The 16,647-nt window shown below is 43.8% G+C and overlaps 1 protein-coding gene across 1 annotated transcript in view; it reads left to right on the top strand.

Annotated features, from left to right (window-relative positions):
* The first annotated feature begins 1,232 nt into the window (after positions 1-1,232).
* The window catches only part of LASP1 (LIM and SH3 protein 1), a 53,309-nt gene continuing 37,894 nt past the window's right edge, over positions 1,233-16,647 (top strand). Inside the window, exons 1-2 of the mRNA XM_083408264.1 lie at positions 1,233-3,724; positions 11,063-11,157. Of these exons, the coding sequence (XP_083264390.1) occupies positions 3,656-3,724; positions 11,063-11,157 (164 nt within the window). The 5' untranslated portion in view covers positions 1,233-3,655. The remainder of the gene's footprint in view (positions 3,725-11,062; positions 11,158-16,647) is intronic.

Consider the following 16,647-nt stretch of genomic DNA (forward strand, 5'->3'; position numbering starts at 1 on the left):
TGGCAGATGGGGCCCTATTGGTAGCTCCACTGCCCTAGGACTTTTGGGGGTGGGGTGGGTAACCCAGAAGATGGTTCTGCATCAGTTCCTAAGTTGTAAAATTCCTTCCCTACAGAGGTACATCTGGCACATCTATGAATAGCTTTCCTCATATGCTAAAGAACTTAACTCTGACCTTTGACAGCTGAAATATATTGATAGGACCCTCCTCTTATTTCTCTGCTGTGAACTGTTTTAACTGATTTTAATACGGTTTTATTATATTATATTATTATTTATTATTTTATTATTATTGTTTATTATTATATTATTGTAAACCCACTCTGGAACCCTTATGATGAAGAATCCCCTATGAGGAAAGTTGGCAGCATTTGGGGCTTTATAGTTCATAGAAATTTATGAATTGATGCATGGCATGGAAAAAGCAGGTCCTCTCTCATAATACAAGAACTCACGGACATCCAAGGAGGCTGAACGCTGGAAGATTCGTGACAGATAAAAGAAAGTTCTTCATGCAGCAAATAATTAAATGATGGAGCTTGTTCCCACAGCAGGCAGCGATGGCTACCAACTTGGATGGCTTTAAAAGAGGGCTAGACAAACTCGTGGAGGAAAAGGCTCTCAATAATAGCTGTTAGTCATGATGGCTCTGCTCTGCCTCCAAGGTCAGTGGCAGTACTCCTCTGAAGAGCAGTTGCTGGAAACCACTGGAGGGGAGTGTATTCTTGTGCTTGGGTCCTACGCACTGGTTTCCCACAGGCAGTGAGAACAGGATGCTGGACTCGATGGGTCATTGGCCTTATTCAGCAGGACTCTTCTTATGTTCTTAAGAGTGAGTAAGAGGAAATGGAGTAAATAAATAAATAAATAAATACACCCCTTCTTGCTTAGATAAGCCATTGGCCCGATTATTTCCTTGCTATTGGATCTGGTCTTGCTCTGGTCTTAGGTTTAGCCAATGATTTCCCCTGCACTTTCTTGTACATCTTTTGTACATTTTTAATTATATTGTAATTTTATGTTTTGTTGTTTTTAGTTGCCTCGGACACCTAGTGTACATAGACCTTTAAACACATTAATAATTAAACTATGTGGAGCAGTGATGCTTTCAAGAGATATTGATAGGACATGAAAAGGGGAGATAAAAGATTTGCAAACTCCATATACTGGAACACTGGTGACAGCAGAAAGTTCAACACTAAAAATAAATTGCAAAAGACATCCCAACTGTACTGAAAAGACACGATTCATTTAATATTAGAGAATTGTAGAACTAGAGGCTCACTTTTCTGGGCTCACTTGTCCTGCCCGCTTTTCTTGCTCTGTGGTTCCTCCTTCCCCAGCAAAACTATGATCCCACAAGTAAGAAGGGGCAGTCTGGGTGCTAGAAGGTGGGCTGCAACTCTCCCTTTTCTTTATTAACTTACTTACAACTGGTTTTCTTACAATGGAACTCACCCCTCTGGCCAATGTTGGGGTGGTGCCTAGCCCCTTCTACCCACCCTGTCTTCCAGGGTGCCTGCCCACAAAGGAATATGCCTCACTAATTCCTTGCAATGCAAAATTACACCAGGTGATTGCCAGGTGGCTATGCTCACCTACTTATCAAAGTTTGGCCCTAGGTGTGTGTGTGGGGGGGGTATATTTACCAAGCAGGGAAAGCAGCACACCTCTGCCAGCCCCATATCTGATGTCGGGCCATACGCTCCTCACCTCTGATCTAAAAGGATTTCAGGAGTGTGAAAGCCCTCAGGCTCAGACCATGGAGAGTCACAGCAGACAATACAGGGCCCACTGACATCATCATCATGATCTTATTTACGTATACCCAGCCACTCTGGGCGGCTTACAGCATATCTAAAAACATAATAAAAACATCAAGCCTTAAAAACCTCCCTATACAGGGTTGCCTTCAGATGTCTTCTAAAGGTTGTATGGTTACTTATTTCCTTGACATCTGATGGGAGGGTGTGCCACTACCAAGAAGGCCCTCTGCCTGATTCCCTGTAACTTCACTTCTCACAGGGAGGGAACCGCTAGAAGACGCTTGGAGCTGGACCTCAATTGTCTGGGGCTCTGGGCTGAATGATGTCAGGTATCTTTCTTCTTTGGCAATCACTCGTAGCCGAGTAAGAGTGTCTTCCATAAACATGGTATAATGTGCGTTGGTCAGCGTGCGCTGATCTACAGACATAAAACAAATTCACACACAGGCATTTTCCGTCTTGTCAATTCAAGAATACTGGGCTGAGGACATGTGCCAGCCTTGAGAAATACAGGCTGCACAGGCAACATTTCTTGCATTTCCAGAAAGCTGCACAACAGGCAGGCATTCAACAGGTGCAGACTTTCCTATTGCTTACTTATTAACCTTTTGGCACTTTGTACCCCCCTGTTCAGCGCATTCCCATAAAATGACCTAGTCAAACATAGCCCTTCTTCTCTTCTCTTCCTTCTCCCCTGCTTTTAAAAGCCCTGGGCAGACAGCAGCAACTCAAGACGACAGGGTGGTGGTGCCTTTACTAGAAGAGGCGGCCATTTCAACAGGTATAGCATGTCCCGCAAAGTAACACCTGCTGGAAATTCATCTCCGACCTCCTTCTTCAGGGGAGGAAAGTGAGAAAGGTGGAGATCGATGTCGTGAAGGCCGCCAGGGAAAAGAGGTGCGGCGGCGGCGGTGTTGGTAGGAAGCAGAGACCATTATTTCAAAAACGCCACCACAGAGCAACAAACGCCGGACTCCGCCTGAGGGTGTGTTTGGCCAGATTTCACCTTTTACAGCCTAGCGCCCTAGGCATGTTTTACTCGGGAGTAAACCCGTACTGCGCACGTTGGGCAGCGGCGGCGGAGGGTCGGGACGACCACAGACCCGACCTTTTGACAGGCGCTACATCCTATAGGCCATTTCTTCTCAGGAACCATGAGCTCCGCTTAGCTGACTTGGCGGCGGCGGGAAAGAGGAAGAAGATACGACTCAATAAAGTCCTGACGACATGGAATTAAGATTTAATTCTCCAAAGAGCCCGGCTGTGGTGGGGAACCATAAGGAGATTGGGGGGGGGGGAGAGACACCACCGTCATCCCCGCCGCCGCCGCCACCCCCACATAAGCTTCTGACAGACATTAGCCTCCTTTTCGGGTTATTCCTCCCTCTCGAGACTCGCCGCCCGCCCGCCTTTTTTTTTTTTTTTGGTTCGTTTAGTCTGGCCGTTGCTTCAGGCCACGCACGCACGCGCCGCAACCCCGCGCGCCATTCCCTCGCCGCCCCCATGGTTGGCTGGTGCGCGCGCGCGCGACGAGGGCGGAGGCGCGTGAGGGAGCGACTGACTGACTGACTGGGCTGGCTGGCTGGCCGCGCCCCTCCCCTCAGTCGTTTCCAGCCGTTGCCGAGGCGGCTTCTTTTCCTTCCTCTCTCTCTCTTTCCCTCACGCCCTCTTCCTCCTCCCGCTCGCTTCTGCCTTACAAGCCTCGCCGCGGGCGCAGTTTTCCAGGCAGCCGGGGCCAACTCCCACCGCCGCCGCCTTCCGCGGGGGTCTCATTCCCCTCACCCCTATTTTTTTTTTCCTGGTTCCCTCCCTTCCTCACACGCGCAGGCATTTCTCTCCCCTCCCTCCACACACACACACACGCTTTCCTCCTCCTCGCTTCGGCCGCCATGAACCCCAGCTGTGCCCGCTGCGGCAAGATCGTGTACCCGACCGAGAAGGTGAACTGCCTCGACAAGGTGGGTGCTGCTGCCGGGTGAGGAGAGGGCGGCGGCGGCGGCGACCGTTGAGCGGGCGGGGCTGCGAATCAGCGGAGGGGCTGAGGGCAAACTGAACTGGGGGTGCTGGTTCCCCCCCCATACACACACACTTGCGTTTGTGGGGCGGGCTTGGGGGGGTTGAAATCAGGCTCTTGGGGCGTGTCTCAAGCCGAGCTGGGGAAGGGGAGAGCAGGAGCAGTGGGGAAACAGGGAGGGTGGTGGGTGAGGCGGAAGAGGGGAAACGACCCCAGCAAAAAAGAGAGGGGGGGATCTAGGGGTGTGGTGGGTCGCGGGGAGCCCGTAGGTGTATGTCAGGGAGTGTAGAGGTCTCTTGGGGAAGGCGGTCGAGTGGGCAGTCCCCAAAGTGAGAAATTGGTGGGAGGGGAGAGTCTATGGTTTGGGGGGGGCGGGAGGAGGGTGTAAGGCACAAAAGGAAGGGGGGCGGTTTATGAATGGCTAGAGCGGAGGGGGGGGTCAGAGGGGTTGGGAATGGGAGACTAAGGGGCTGAATAAAAAGGGAGAAGGGGGAAAAGAGTTGCTATTTGGCGGGTGGGGGGTTGGTGATTGGAGTGTAGGCCAAAGGGCATGGCAGATAAGCAGAGAGCCTGGAGGAAAGGGGTGTGTGTGTATACAGTATATGTATGTAATACTCACTCACTCACACGCACACACCCAACCCAGAAAGGTGACAATAACAGGTTGTTCACTGAAAGGAACGAGTGCAGGGATTTTTCCCTGTCTTAGGGATCAGATCCCCTTCTCTTCCGTCCTCCCCACCCATCCCGAGAATGAGTTTCTTGGCTGGTGAATTGGAGGAGGCTTTCTGTGGATGCCCAGAGGGTGCTAGTAATAACAAGGAGGCAACTTTGAAAGGTGCTGAAGAGGATATAAAAGGTATTAGAGAGTGTGGTGTATTGCCTGCAAGGTGTGATGAGGAGCAACCTGGGTTTAGCAGCTGCTGAAATTCAAATGTTTTATGCCCTGGGGTGCACAGTAGTAATGGTTTGCAGCTTTGCAGGGAGACAGTATGGGGAATGTTTAAAGAGGGCTGTGATCTGTGGCAGCAGATTCACCCCACCCCCCTCCGGGGTTGCTAGTAGTAGACAAAGCTTGAAATAACTTGAGGAATGCAGAGATTTGGTCAGAAGTGGTGGTTAAGATATAGTTTGGGAGTGATTAGGTTAAAGTTACCAGACGTCCCTGTTTCCTGGGGACAGTCCCCGGATTTACAAAATCAGTCCTCATGCGAAATCCATTGAAGTTGAAAAGTGCCCCCCCCCCATTCATTGAAAAAAATCTGGTAACCTTAGAGTAGGTATGTGTATGAGAGTGTGTGTGTGTACACAAGAGAGCAAGTAAGTAGTCTCACTCCTAGTCTTGGTAGGTTTGACAGCTCCCATTTCCTAAAACAATGGAATAAGACTGGATATTTAGATACCAGTAGATAGCTTGAATCACAACAGTCTGCCTTTTGAGAAAGAATCTGGCTTTAGGGGACACATATGGGAAAAGGCAAAGAGCATGTGCTGTCAACACAGCAAATCACCAAAGGAGATGCATTCTTAGATCATTCATCTGGCACTCTCTTAGATTGCTTTTCTTCCTATCAGTAGTGACTGTTAGTACTCCCCAAGCCGTCTCCCTCAAATACTACAGTCTTCCCCTTTATCTGAAGGGTGTGAGCATTGAGGTAACCTAAACAAATCTGCAGTCTAGCTTTCCCCTATCTTTCCCCTTGTTTCCCTTTTTCCTTATTTTCTCTTCAGAGTGGTAGGTAGGGGCAAAATTAGATTGGGAAATAAGCAAGCTATAGCTTATAGCATTTCTACCAAGTCTTCTGTCCAATAAGAGGTGGCTGTATGGCAATATTGGAGAAAAGCACCTTCTCAATTTCTCCATTAAAAAAATCTATGGAACAACTGAATGTGATGTTGGAGGTATTCCAGTTATTCCAGTTTTGACTGCTAAGGTTAAAAGACAGGAATTTCTGAGCTGTTCTCAGCTGCTTGTGTGAACCCCATTTTAAGAAGCAGTGTAAGTGCCACATCACCTCAACTTTTTTTCTGTAATGTTCTTAAACTAGTTTCTGATAAAGCCAGTAACAAAGAGAACTTCTAGTGCTTTTTATTTTCCGCAGTTACAAACACAGCTGGGTGTCTCAACAGACAAAATGAAAAGGGACTAACAAGCTATCATCTGCTTTACATTTAGATTCTGTTCCCTTGCCTCCTCCCTCCAGATGGATTGTTCAGCAGTGTTTCAGAGTTTAAAAACTTAGAATTGGTTTTATAGATTTATTTAAAGAGCAGGCTTACTCCTTTTTGCTGCTGCTGTTTGTGTTTGTTTAAGTTTTTTAATCTTTTATGCCATATTCCAAGACTGAAGAGAGACCAGATTTAGTTTTGCGGATGATTGTCAATACCAGAATAATTAGTAGTTCTTAATAAGTGTAATTAGTCTTAGTTACACTAATTATTTCTCCAACAAAATTTTGTAAGACTTAGAAAAATGTGTCCGAAAAATACATATATCTCAATCACATCACTCCAAATTCAAGAAATTCAACTCCCCCCCCCCCATTCCTTGTTCCCAGTCCAAAGTGAACTTAGCTGTGTAACTGCATCCATTTTCTCTTCAGAGTGGTAGGTAGGGGCAAAACTAGGCTTTATTTCAGCCAGGTCAAAGACCCAGTTTGGCACACATACAGGCTGGGAGCCTCAATGGTGCTCCTCTGGAGCCTTCACCCTGGCAAAAAAATGTGATTAGCCAGCCCACCTGCCCTGTAGCTACAGCTCTGTGGTAGGCATATCCCACCATCACTTTGCAGTAGTCTGTCAGTATCCCTTTTAATTCACTTTAAACTAGATTCATTTAAGTCCTAATCTGGTTTGGATATTTAAAGCAAAAGGGGCATGTGGATGAAGGAAACTTGAATTCTCACAAAAGTGCACCACTTACCTCCTTATAGCCTCTGAACCCAGGTGCTTTTTGCCAAGCCATGTTCTCTAGTATCAGACCTTAAAGGGTGGGTGTGTCAGGATAGTCAATTACATGCAGAAGAGGGTTTATATCACCTGCGTTCCTTTCTTCTCTGTTTAAAGAAAAAATCACATCCACTCCCTGCTTTATCAAGGAATGCTGCAGGCATAGGTTGAAAGAAATAAGCCTGCTGATTGTCCTATAAAAATGTGTGTTTTTTTAACTAGATTAATACAAAATGCAGATGGGGTGATGCAAAATATTCCTACAGTCTTAAAGATGGATGTTTTGAGAAGAAGGGGTTGTTTTTAAAAGGGAGAGAAAGAATCAGAAGTCCTGGGTTATAGGCACTGTGCTATGTGTGTCTTGTATATTTCCAAATTGTGCAGCACATGGTTTGTTTACAGGTTCATCAGGATTATATTGTACCCCCTCACCTCCATACACATTCTGGACTTTTAAAAATTTCATATTCCTAGGTGCCTTAGTGAGGCATTTGGAGTTTTCCAGCTCCACACATTGTGCCTCTTTTGGAAAGAGCGGACAATATTTCCACAAGCTATAGCTACTGATTAGATATTTGTGTTCTGAGGTGGTAGAGGAGTGTTTTTTAATCCAACTGTGTGTTGCTGAAGTTCCTGCTGAGTTTCCTGGTGTGAACAATAGAAAGCAAAAAACCCCTTTTATTGAATGCAGTGAAGGGGTATAATTTGACATGCAGAATAGTCACTGGTCTAGTTTTCATTCAGAGCAAGTTGTACTAGTGCTTGCTGATAATAATAATTGAGCCAGTGTTTCAGAGAAGAATGTTTATGGGGAAATAAGAGGAGGAAAGAAACTGTCCCACCTTCACAAAAGAAGAGATTTTATCCCCCCACATACATCACTGCCCACTGTTCGGTAGTGTTTATCTCATAGTGGGGATTTGCATGGCTTTGACAAAATGCTGATAGAACTGGTGTGGAATTGAGCCTGAACACTAAGTTCAGAACTGCTGTTTTAGATCTCTGTGCTTCAGCAAATGTAGAAACTGGCACACTGGCTCCCTTGGTCAGCATCAGAACTCAAGGCATACATCTGTGTGTTCTAGGAGTTGCATTGCATATAAGATGAGTGTCAGGCTGTCGTTAAAGAGACCATAGCTGTCAACCTTTCCTTTTTCTTGCAAGGAATCCTATTCGGAATAAGGGAATTTCCCTTAAAAAAAGGGGAACATTGCCAGATATGTAAGGAGACAGCATTTCTGAAGAGTTAAGGTTAACTTCCATATAACCATATATGGATCCAAATGGCAGGTGATGTTGAAATGTAGATTTGTCTTAAGTTTACTGGTTTTCCTTAGTGTGCAGACCGCTGTCATATCAACTTTCCAGATATTGTCTCAAGTAGCTTCAACTTACAGTACTGGTATTCCACACAAGTATTCTGTGATCTTGGTGACTTAATTTTGGGTATAATTTCCAAGTTTCAAAAAGGTGAGGGTGAGAGGAACATTTTAAAGCTGACTAGCTGTATTTCTTCAAGCATTTGCTTCCTCTGTGACTGGGGGTGGTGGTTGAATTTTAAACTTTGTATGCAGACAGAAGCTGTTGAGGATTTAAAGCGTCTCTGTTAAGCTGAAGTAATGTGTGAGCGCGGCCCCACACTACACTAGCTTCAGTTTTCCATTTTATGTTTAAGGTAAAGTTTAAGCCACATAGCTTTACCCAGGGATAAGCTTGTACGTGATTGCAAACTATGAGTACATACTTGACAGAATGCTAATGTTGAAGGTTGAGTAGCTTTTTGTCTTGGGGCAGTATTGGAGTTGCATGCTCCTTGGTTATGTGCTTGAGATGCAGTTTTTAGACAGCCTGAAGTCTGCATACATACTGAAGTTGGAAATGCTGTGGTTTAGAAAAGTTATTTAAGGCTCTCTGCAACCCTGCATCCTTTTGGTAATGAAAGACTTGTTATTGCCCAAAGTCTGAATTGTTGCAGTAGACTACAAAAATAAATAAATGGGTATTTACTTATACTAAAAAGTCTGCCAGTCTGGGGTACAAAACTTGGCAGACATTTCGGGAATGCAGTGACCCTTACTCTCTATTGCTAATGCAGTTTTAAATATGTGTAAACATAAATGAGTCTGAAAATCTTAAGGTTTCATATATGTGCATTAGAAACGGCTAGAGGTTACATAACAGGAAGAGTTAATAACAAGTTTTGCCTGTTAGCAACCAGAGGGGCCTGTTGAGCACAATACAGAAATTCATTTCTGCAAGAGGAATTGGCCATCAGCCATAGGTGAAGGTGCAAATCTATTGCCCTGGGCGATCAAAGTGAGACAGGCTTGCTTTGCTCGAATACTGAGTCATCCCATGCTAGGTTGTGGGCATGTTTAAGTATTGGGTGTGGTACTCTCTCATTCACACCATACCGTATTTTCAATATAATGCAGCCATCACTAAATGTTGGTTTTACAAGACTAGCAAACCTAGCTGTAGATCTTGGTCATTAAATAGAATTCTGGCATTTGCTTATTATAATATTTCTTTTAAAAGCTGAAAATTTTGCACATGAAGGAAGTACAGGTCAGCTGGTAGAACCTGTGGACAGAGCAACTTAACTAGGTACAATCACATCATAAAATATAAACTTCACTTTGCATGGTATCTGATAGTTTCTACGGAAGTTTGTTCAAGTCAAGTTTTTTTAGCTCTTACAGATGAAAAGTAAAGCCAAAAAGGAGTCCCTGTGAAGTTTTTGATAGTGTGCTGGCTTAGAAGCCCCTTCTTTTACATACCCACGGACATATCTCTATTTTTCATGCTGCTAAGAAGGGGGCATAGAGAGGCATTATTGCCCAAACGTCTTGCTCTCCACCTTTAGAAATATGTTCCAACTTTTTTCTTCTTAATATCCCAGTCTGGGTTTTTAAAGATAATTTTATTTCTGAACCATTGACTTTTCTGCATGATCACAAACATTCACAAAATGTTTTGGAAGGATATTGTAAAATACTTGTGATCTCGTACATTTTCTCAGAGCATGTGAACTTTAGAAAATAATTACATCCCTTTCATCATTTAGATGATGTGCCACTCCTGAACATGTGCATTATTTCCCACAATAGTCCACATATTCCCTTCCCCTAAGCGGTTAGTGCTGAATATTTTTCAGAACTGTCCAGAATGGTTTGTAGAATTTAGAATGTGTTTAAGATAAAACAAGTGACTTTCTGATCGTTTGCTTCGCTTGTTTGACAGAGGTGAGTAATTGCACTTCCAAGCTGTGGAAAGTGGGAGAAATTAGCATAGATTTTCAAAATGTAGCAAATGCTCTTGCTCTCAAAATCCAGTATCTTGTAGTCAAACTGGCATGCTGTTTGGCTATAAGAGATCTCCAGCTCACCATGTGGTTGTGGAAATCTGTATTTCTACTTATTACCAGAATAGTTGCTGGTTGACAATTCTGTGTTACCTGTTCTCAGTGTGGAGCTTTTCTCCTAGTCTGCTTTTTATAAGACATAAAATATTTCATTTCGAGGAGCATCTGGGAATCAAGGCTGCTTTAGCATCAATCTTGCATGATGAGCTATCTTTCAAGACCATATGGAAAGCCTACTACAGTGGTTTCAGAGTTACTGTGAAAGGAGACCTTCCTCAGCGTATCAGGATTAGATTTCTGTGCTAAGGCCACATATGGCAACTTCCTGTTGGGGGAGGGTGGGGAGAGAACTCGCAGTCAGGTGATGAGTTGGAAATATTTCCTAAGGCTCATCATGTGCCAATATAATACAATTTTGGTTAGCGCTGACCACATTGTATAAACTGCTAATGCTTGTTTGTTGAAAAACAAATAGGTCATTGACTGAATACAAAGGAATGTTTTCCCTAGCCTGTCTTTAAACTTTAAACACAGTGTGTTTTTGGGTTGAGTAAATGCTGTTGAAAGGCTCTTTGGTCAAGCATATGTCTAAACAGACCTTCATAATGGAGCAGACCAGAGCTTTCCAAACTGTGTGTCATGACACGTTAGTGTGTCGGCTGCAGCGTGTAGCTGTGTTGCATGAACGCTCCCAGGGCAGGAAAGGGGTTAGTTTAACCTCTGGTTTGCTACTAAAACCTGTGTTTCTGTGTTGCAAAATGATGCATATCTAAAAAGTGTTTTACCTGAAGTTTGGAAAGCTCTGGAGGAGACAGTGCTGCAGGATACTAGAAAGAGTCTTCTTGCAGCATGCCTGATTGTAATTTCTAGAGGCTAATAGCCACAGCTGGGAAAAACATTTTCCAGCTAGGAAGAAGTAGCCCACTATAAAACTTTCTACATTAACACTTGTTTCTCATGTTTTCCCAGTTTTGGCATAAAGCATGTTTCCACTGCGAGGTCTGCAAGATGACTCTCAACATGAAAAACTACAAGGGCTATGAGAAGAAGCCGTATTGCAATGCGTAAGTTGCTGGTGTTCACATTACTTTGCCCTTCTACCCTGTAAAGCTGGTTGTGTATAGCTGCAAGTGAAAAGTATATTTCAAGGGGCTGTATGTATCTGGAAATCTCAATGCAATTTAGTTGTTGAATGTGGCAGGCAAGAGACACAAGGAAAGAAGCTGAGCTGATACCTGTGGAGGTATTAATCCTAATTAGTCCATCCTTTCAAAGTATCCTTCTAAACCCTTGTCAATGACTCTGAGAGAATGGAATTTGTTATTCATTAGGAAGCTAGTGCCAACAGCATGATAGGTGACCTATTTTATTTTTCAAAAATTCTGAACTTTATCCTGACAAATTCCAGTGTGGTATACAATAATAAAAATACAGTAGTATAAACATCAAATCCCACATCCTTCATAACAAAATGAAACTATAGCACAGGGGAGGGGAGGGGAGTCTCCAGTCCAGATTTGGCCTGCAGTTGGACTTATTCTGGTCCTCTCTGTCCCCTCTCACCCATCACCTCTTCAGCTGGGAGATGCATTTCCTCCCCCATCAGCTGTTTCATGTTAAACAGCTGATCTGTGCAATCAGCTTAGCTGGGGGGAAAGGGGAAGAGGGAACCAAAAAGAGTGTACCATTGCATTGGGAGGTGGGGGAGAGTCTTTCTTTACAACCTCCTTTGCAAGATGTGAAATTGCAACTCCTTCCTGCGCAAGGAGATCTTCTGTAGGAAGTAAGAAACTCTAGCTACGTGAAGACTTGAGCTTGCACTTTGCTAATATGCAAAAGGTTCTCCATACATTTTGCAATTGTTTACATGCAATTTTTGGGATGCAATTTCATTTTGAAGTTTGAGACTTTGAATAGTTGTAAGGCAAGGTTTGCTATTCAGCTGTACATTGTATTCTTCTGGGATCGCTGAACTTTTTTGACAGGTAAAAGGAAAGCTTTCGTTCTTACAAGATTGGTTTTTTAAAAGTCTTTGGAGAAAGTGGAAGATGTAACCTGAGTGCAGTTACTAAGAATTTAACATATGTGTCTTTCCACGGGAAGTAGAATTTAATCTGTGTGAGATTGTCAGTGATGTATGATTATGTATGACTATTGAAATGTGGCCTCTGACAGCTTTTCACTGGGGTAATGTGGCCCTCCATCCCAAAAAGTTCCTCCTTTCCTGCTGTAAAGCAAGTAGAGGCAAGGCAATAAAACTAACTTAAGACCTGGGCAAATAAATATGTCTTAACATGGCACCGAAGGGATTGCAACAATGACACAGTCCACAAAGTGATGTCCTCAGTGCTAGAATGTTGGTAATTTTAAGCATGGATGGATAATGCAAAAGTCATGGGATAGCAAGAAGGATATATGGATTAACTAGTGGCCGTGATTCAAGAAAAACTCTGAAAGCAGCAAGTATTTCAGAGGAGGACATGAAAGGGAAAGATCAACAGTGCCAATAGCAAAAGAACAGGAAGATGAAAATCTTCAAAACTAAGTTTGCAGTAGAAAGGAATTGGAGATCATAAAAAGAGATGGCATGGAAATATTTGGGTCAAGAAAGCTGCTTCAGAAGCTTTCTGAAAAGGCTTAGGGACGGGGAAGACTTGGGAGCAAGTCAGGGTTAGGAATTTTTGGTAAGGAGTAAAAGTTATACATAAGTGTAGGCGAAAGTATGTGGCAAGATTCTGTTCAGGAAAGTTGCCTCCAACCATTTTGAGGCTGCCCCCACACCACAGCCCATCCCGTTCAGCAAATTCCCTTGAGTCCCTGTGTTGCATGCGTGGGTAGCGGGGACTGCCAGATGTAGGAGGTGGTGGGAAGTACATTTCCACCAGTCCCATTAGCACACTTAACTCTGGATCCAGCCCAGAATAACTACATCATCTGGTCCAAAGATGAAAGCGAGATGAGAATATTGTTAAGAAGTGACAGATACATTTAAGAAACAAACAGAACATGTGATTAGCCACAGTGGTTTGCTATTATAAACATGGGTTTGAGTAAAGCCTGTGAAAATGGTGACTGCCCGCAACCCTTGACCCATGTCTGTTACTTGGCATTCTCAAGAGGTGGAAAAATTAATTTCCCCCTTCAGCTTCTACAAGACCCACTCACTTGTAACAAACAGAATGAAGCTGTGCTTTACCAGCAGCTTATGGCTCATTTAGACAGATCTAAATGCTTGGGAAAGCCTCATTTCCAGTGTTTTTGCTCATGCTTCCAACCGCCACTTCTGTCTGGAGATATGGGATACTTTAGTTCACAACTGGTCTCCTGATCAAGACAGATGCTGTCTTCCCCAGGACAATTGCCATGCTCCTGGTTGTGTCACTAATAGTCAAGATGGCTGCAAGGTGACCTCCTCTCCTCCAGTTCATCACCTCCAAACCTCGGTTTTCCATTCAGCTTGCTATGCCCATGAAGGTAGCTTAGACTATGGTAAAGCTTTGTTCTTGCCCCATTCTTCTTGATGAAAACTTCAGCAGCACTGGGTGGGAAATTTGAGTATTTAGATAGAGCAGTAGAGTACGGAGTTGTCCCTTTATGGGCAGCAATTCAGGAAGTGTGTATGTGGGATAGAACTTCAAGAGAGGCTTTAAGGGCACCCAGAATCCATGTCCAGAGCAAGGATATTTTAGGAGGTGGGGTGCTACTGGGTTTTTCTGAGCTTAGTTGTACCACATGCCACATTCAGCATCCGTCAAGAGAGGTAACACAAATTGTTTATTTCTATGGTTCTAGATTTAGGTAGGTAGCTTTGTTGGTCTGACACAGTCAAAATATATTTAAAAAAATTAAAAAATTGTCCAGTAGCACCCTAGACACTGTTGCAGGAATTTATGTATAGGTTGGGGGGGCTTGCCCCTCCAGCACATATCATGCACATGCAGCCCACTACCAAAATCAGCACAATCACTTTTGTGACTTTTGTGATTTGTCCCCATGAAACACTTCATTACAATTTATTCCTATCTATTCAAAGGGCCTTTGCTGCACGAATCCAAATGTAACAATTCACTGACAAATGTATCTATGTACTGGCTCACTGGGAAAACTTCAGAAATTCATATAGACCTGTGAGCTCAGCTACTCATCAGCCCCTCTGCCTGAGTGATAATCCCTGGCATCCTGATACCTGAGTGCCAGACAGGTAGCCATTCCAGAAATAACAAACCCAGATGAAGACAAAAGGGTGTGATTACCTTGGATGGGAAACAAGGAAATGTAAATATCTTTTTTGTTACACTTGATGGGTGTTTGGTGGAGGGCAAGGAGAACCATGGGGCAGGGTCCAGGATGCTCAGATTACTGCCACCAGACCTCCCCTTTCATGATGTAACCGTGATGTATGAGTGATGTAGTTTGGGGTGTGTGACATGGGGATTAGCAGCTAATAAGAGTTTGGGGGCTCTTTTGTTTGGGGCTTCCATCTTGTTCCGCCTTGTGGCAGGTGGGAGTCCTGTCACGATAGTCTTCAATAAAGACCAAGCCTACTAACTGCTGTTTTGCTCTGGTATTCCTGGCTGGTGTCCTTGTTTTTTTGTCCAAGAGAGCCCTCAGATTTCTCCGTTAACAAGACCAACTAAGTTTGTTCTTGGTATAAGCTTTCATGTGCATGCACACGAAAGCTTATAGCGAGAACAAAGTAGTTGGTCTCTAAGGTGCTACTGGACAATTTTTATTTTTATTCTTTTTGTTTATTCCTATGAATCTTAAGGGACGCGGGTGGCGCTGTGGGTTAAAGCCTCAGTGCCTAGGGCTTGCCGATCGAAAGGTCGGCGGTTCAAATCCCCGCGGCGGGGTGCGCTCCCGCTGTTCGGTCCCAGCGCCTGCCAACCTAGCAGTTCGAAAGCACCCCTGGGTGCAAGTAGATAAATAGGGACCGCTTACTAGCGGGAAGGTAAACGGCGTTTCCGTGTGCGGTTCTGGCTCGCCAGAGCAGCGATGTCACGCTGGCCACGTGACCCGGAAGTGTCTTCGGACAGCGCTGGCCTTTGGCCTCTTTGAGTGAGATGGGCACACAACCCTAGAGTCTGTCAAGACTGGCCCGAACGGGCAGGGGTACCTTTACCTTTACCTTTATGAATCTTTTGGTTAAAAAACAAAACAAAAACCTTCCCAACTAGGGTTCAAACTTTAATGGAAAATATGATTAGGTTTCTGATTAGGTTTCTGTAGTATTTAATTGATTTAAAAAACACTTTGCTATTGATGTCCCCCCATTAATCAGGCAGCAGAATTAAAAGTATTATAATAGAAGTAGTGAAAAAATATAGGTTGTAAATGCCATCTTAGAAGAAATGACCCCTTTTTCTTCTCACAAGAAAAGATGCTGGCTCTTCTAAGATGGTTGCTGTTGTGACATACATATACGCTATTTAAAACACTGTTTTTCTTAACTCTTTTTATGCATATACTTGTTTCTTCCTATTTAGTTAAACGGCATATGATTAACTTGGCTAGGATTTCTTTGACCAGGTGTGCTCCTCAGGTATGTGAGGGCAAGATTGAAAATAGACAGATACTGTATATTCTCAAAAGTTTGAGATTCAGAGATAAAGAATTGCCCTTCTTTTAATTAGTGCTCATATTTCCCTGTACTCATCTCCTCTTCAGACACACTGCTCCTTACCAAAGTGCAGAATTTTGCCAAATATAAAACACTAGATTTTATATAAAGTGTGTAAAATAGCAGTTTGAGACCAAACCCCCAATTTATGTACTCTTTGGCATACTATTTTGGGGGTGGGGGGATTCCAACTATGGTCAGTGCTGACAGAGTCTTGTACAAGGCCCTCCTTTCTAAACATCCGCCATAAAAAGTGGAATTGTACAATGAATGTCCTATCATTTTCTGTGGAGTGGGGAGGGAAAAGGCCACGTTTATGCTGGCAGGAGTAAGCTTGCTTTTTCAAACATGTCTAATACAGGCTTTCTTCTGTCCGTGCTCTGGCTTCCTGCCAGGCCGTAAGCTTATTTCTCAGTCAGAGCAGTAGGAAGAAGGCTGGGCTTCCTCTTTGCTGCCTTGATGCCATACGGCAATCTGAACATAACCTTCCAATGGCGCCTTTGCTGTGTGGTTTTGCCCTCTGAGGCTTTCCTTCATCAATGAGGTGGGGTGAACAGGGCATGTTTGCTCTGATCTCAAGGGCTTACTTCCTAGCATCTTCTGTCAATAGTGTCTTTGAAAAGCTAGATTGAATGATATACTCTGTTAGCCCCACTTTTACAGAGTTAGTGTAGCATATAAAGATAGAGCCATGAATTGGTAAGCTCCTGATTTGACTGTTGCTACTTCTGTGAATTAATATTTCTCTGACCCCTATCTGTAATATAGGGATAATTCTGGCTTACTTTACTGGGTTAATGTAAGGATTACAAGAAAAATTAAAATACACCGATCAAAAACTGTATAAGCTTGACTTGGGCTTCCAGTAATGGAATTTTGCATGGTTTTACATTGTTACCTCACTCTTCTTTGAGGTGGTAATGCATGGATGTGG

The sequence above is a fragment of the Podarcis tiliguerta genome (assembly GCF_965153285.1).
Source record: "Podarcis tiliguerta genome assembly, chromosome: 13".
Lineage (NCBI taxonomy): Eukaryota > Metazoa > Chordata > Lepidosauria > Squamata > Lacertidae > Podarcis > Podarcis tiliguerta.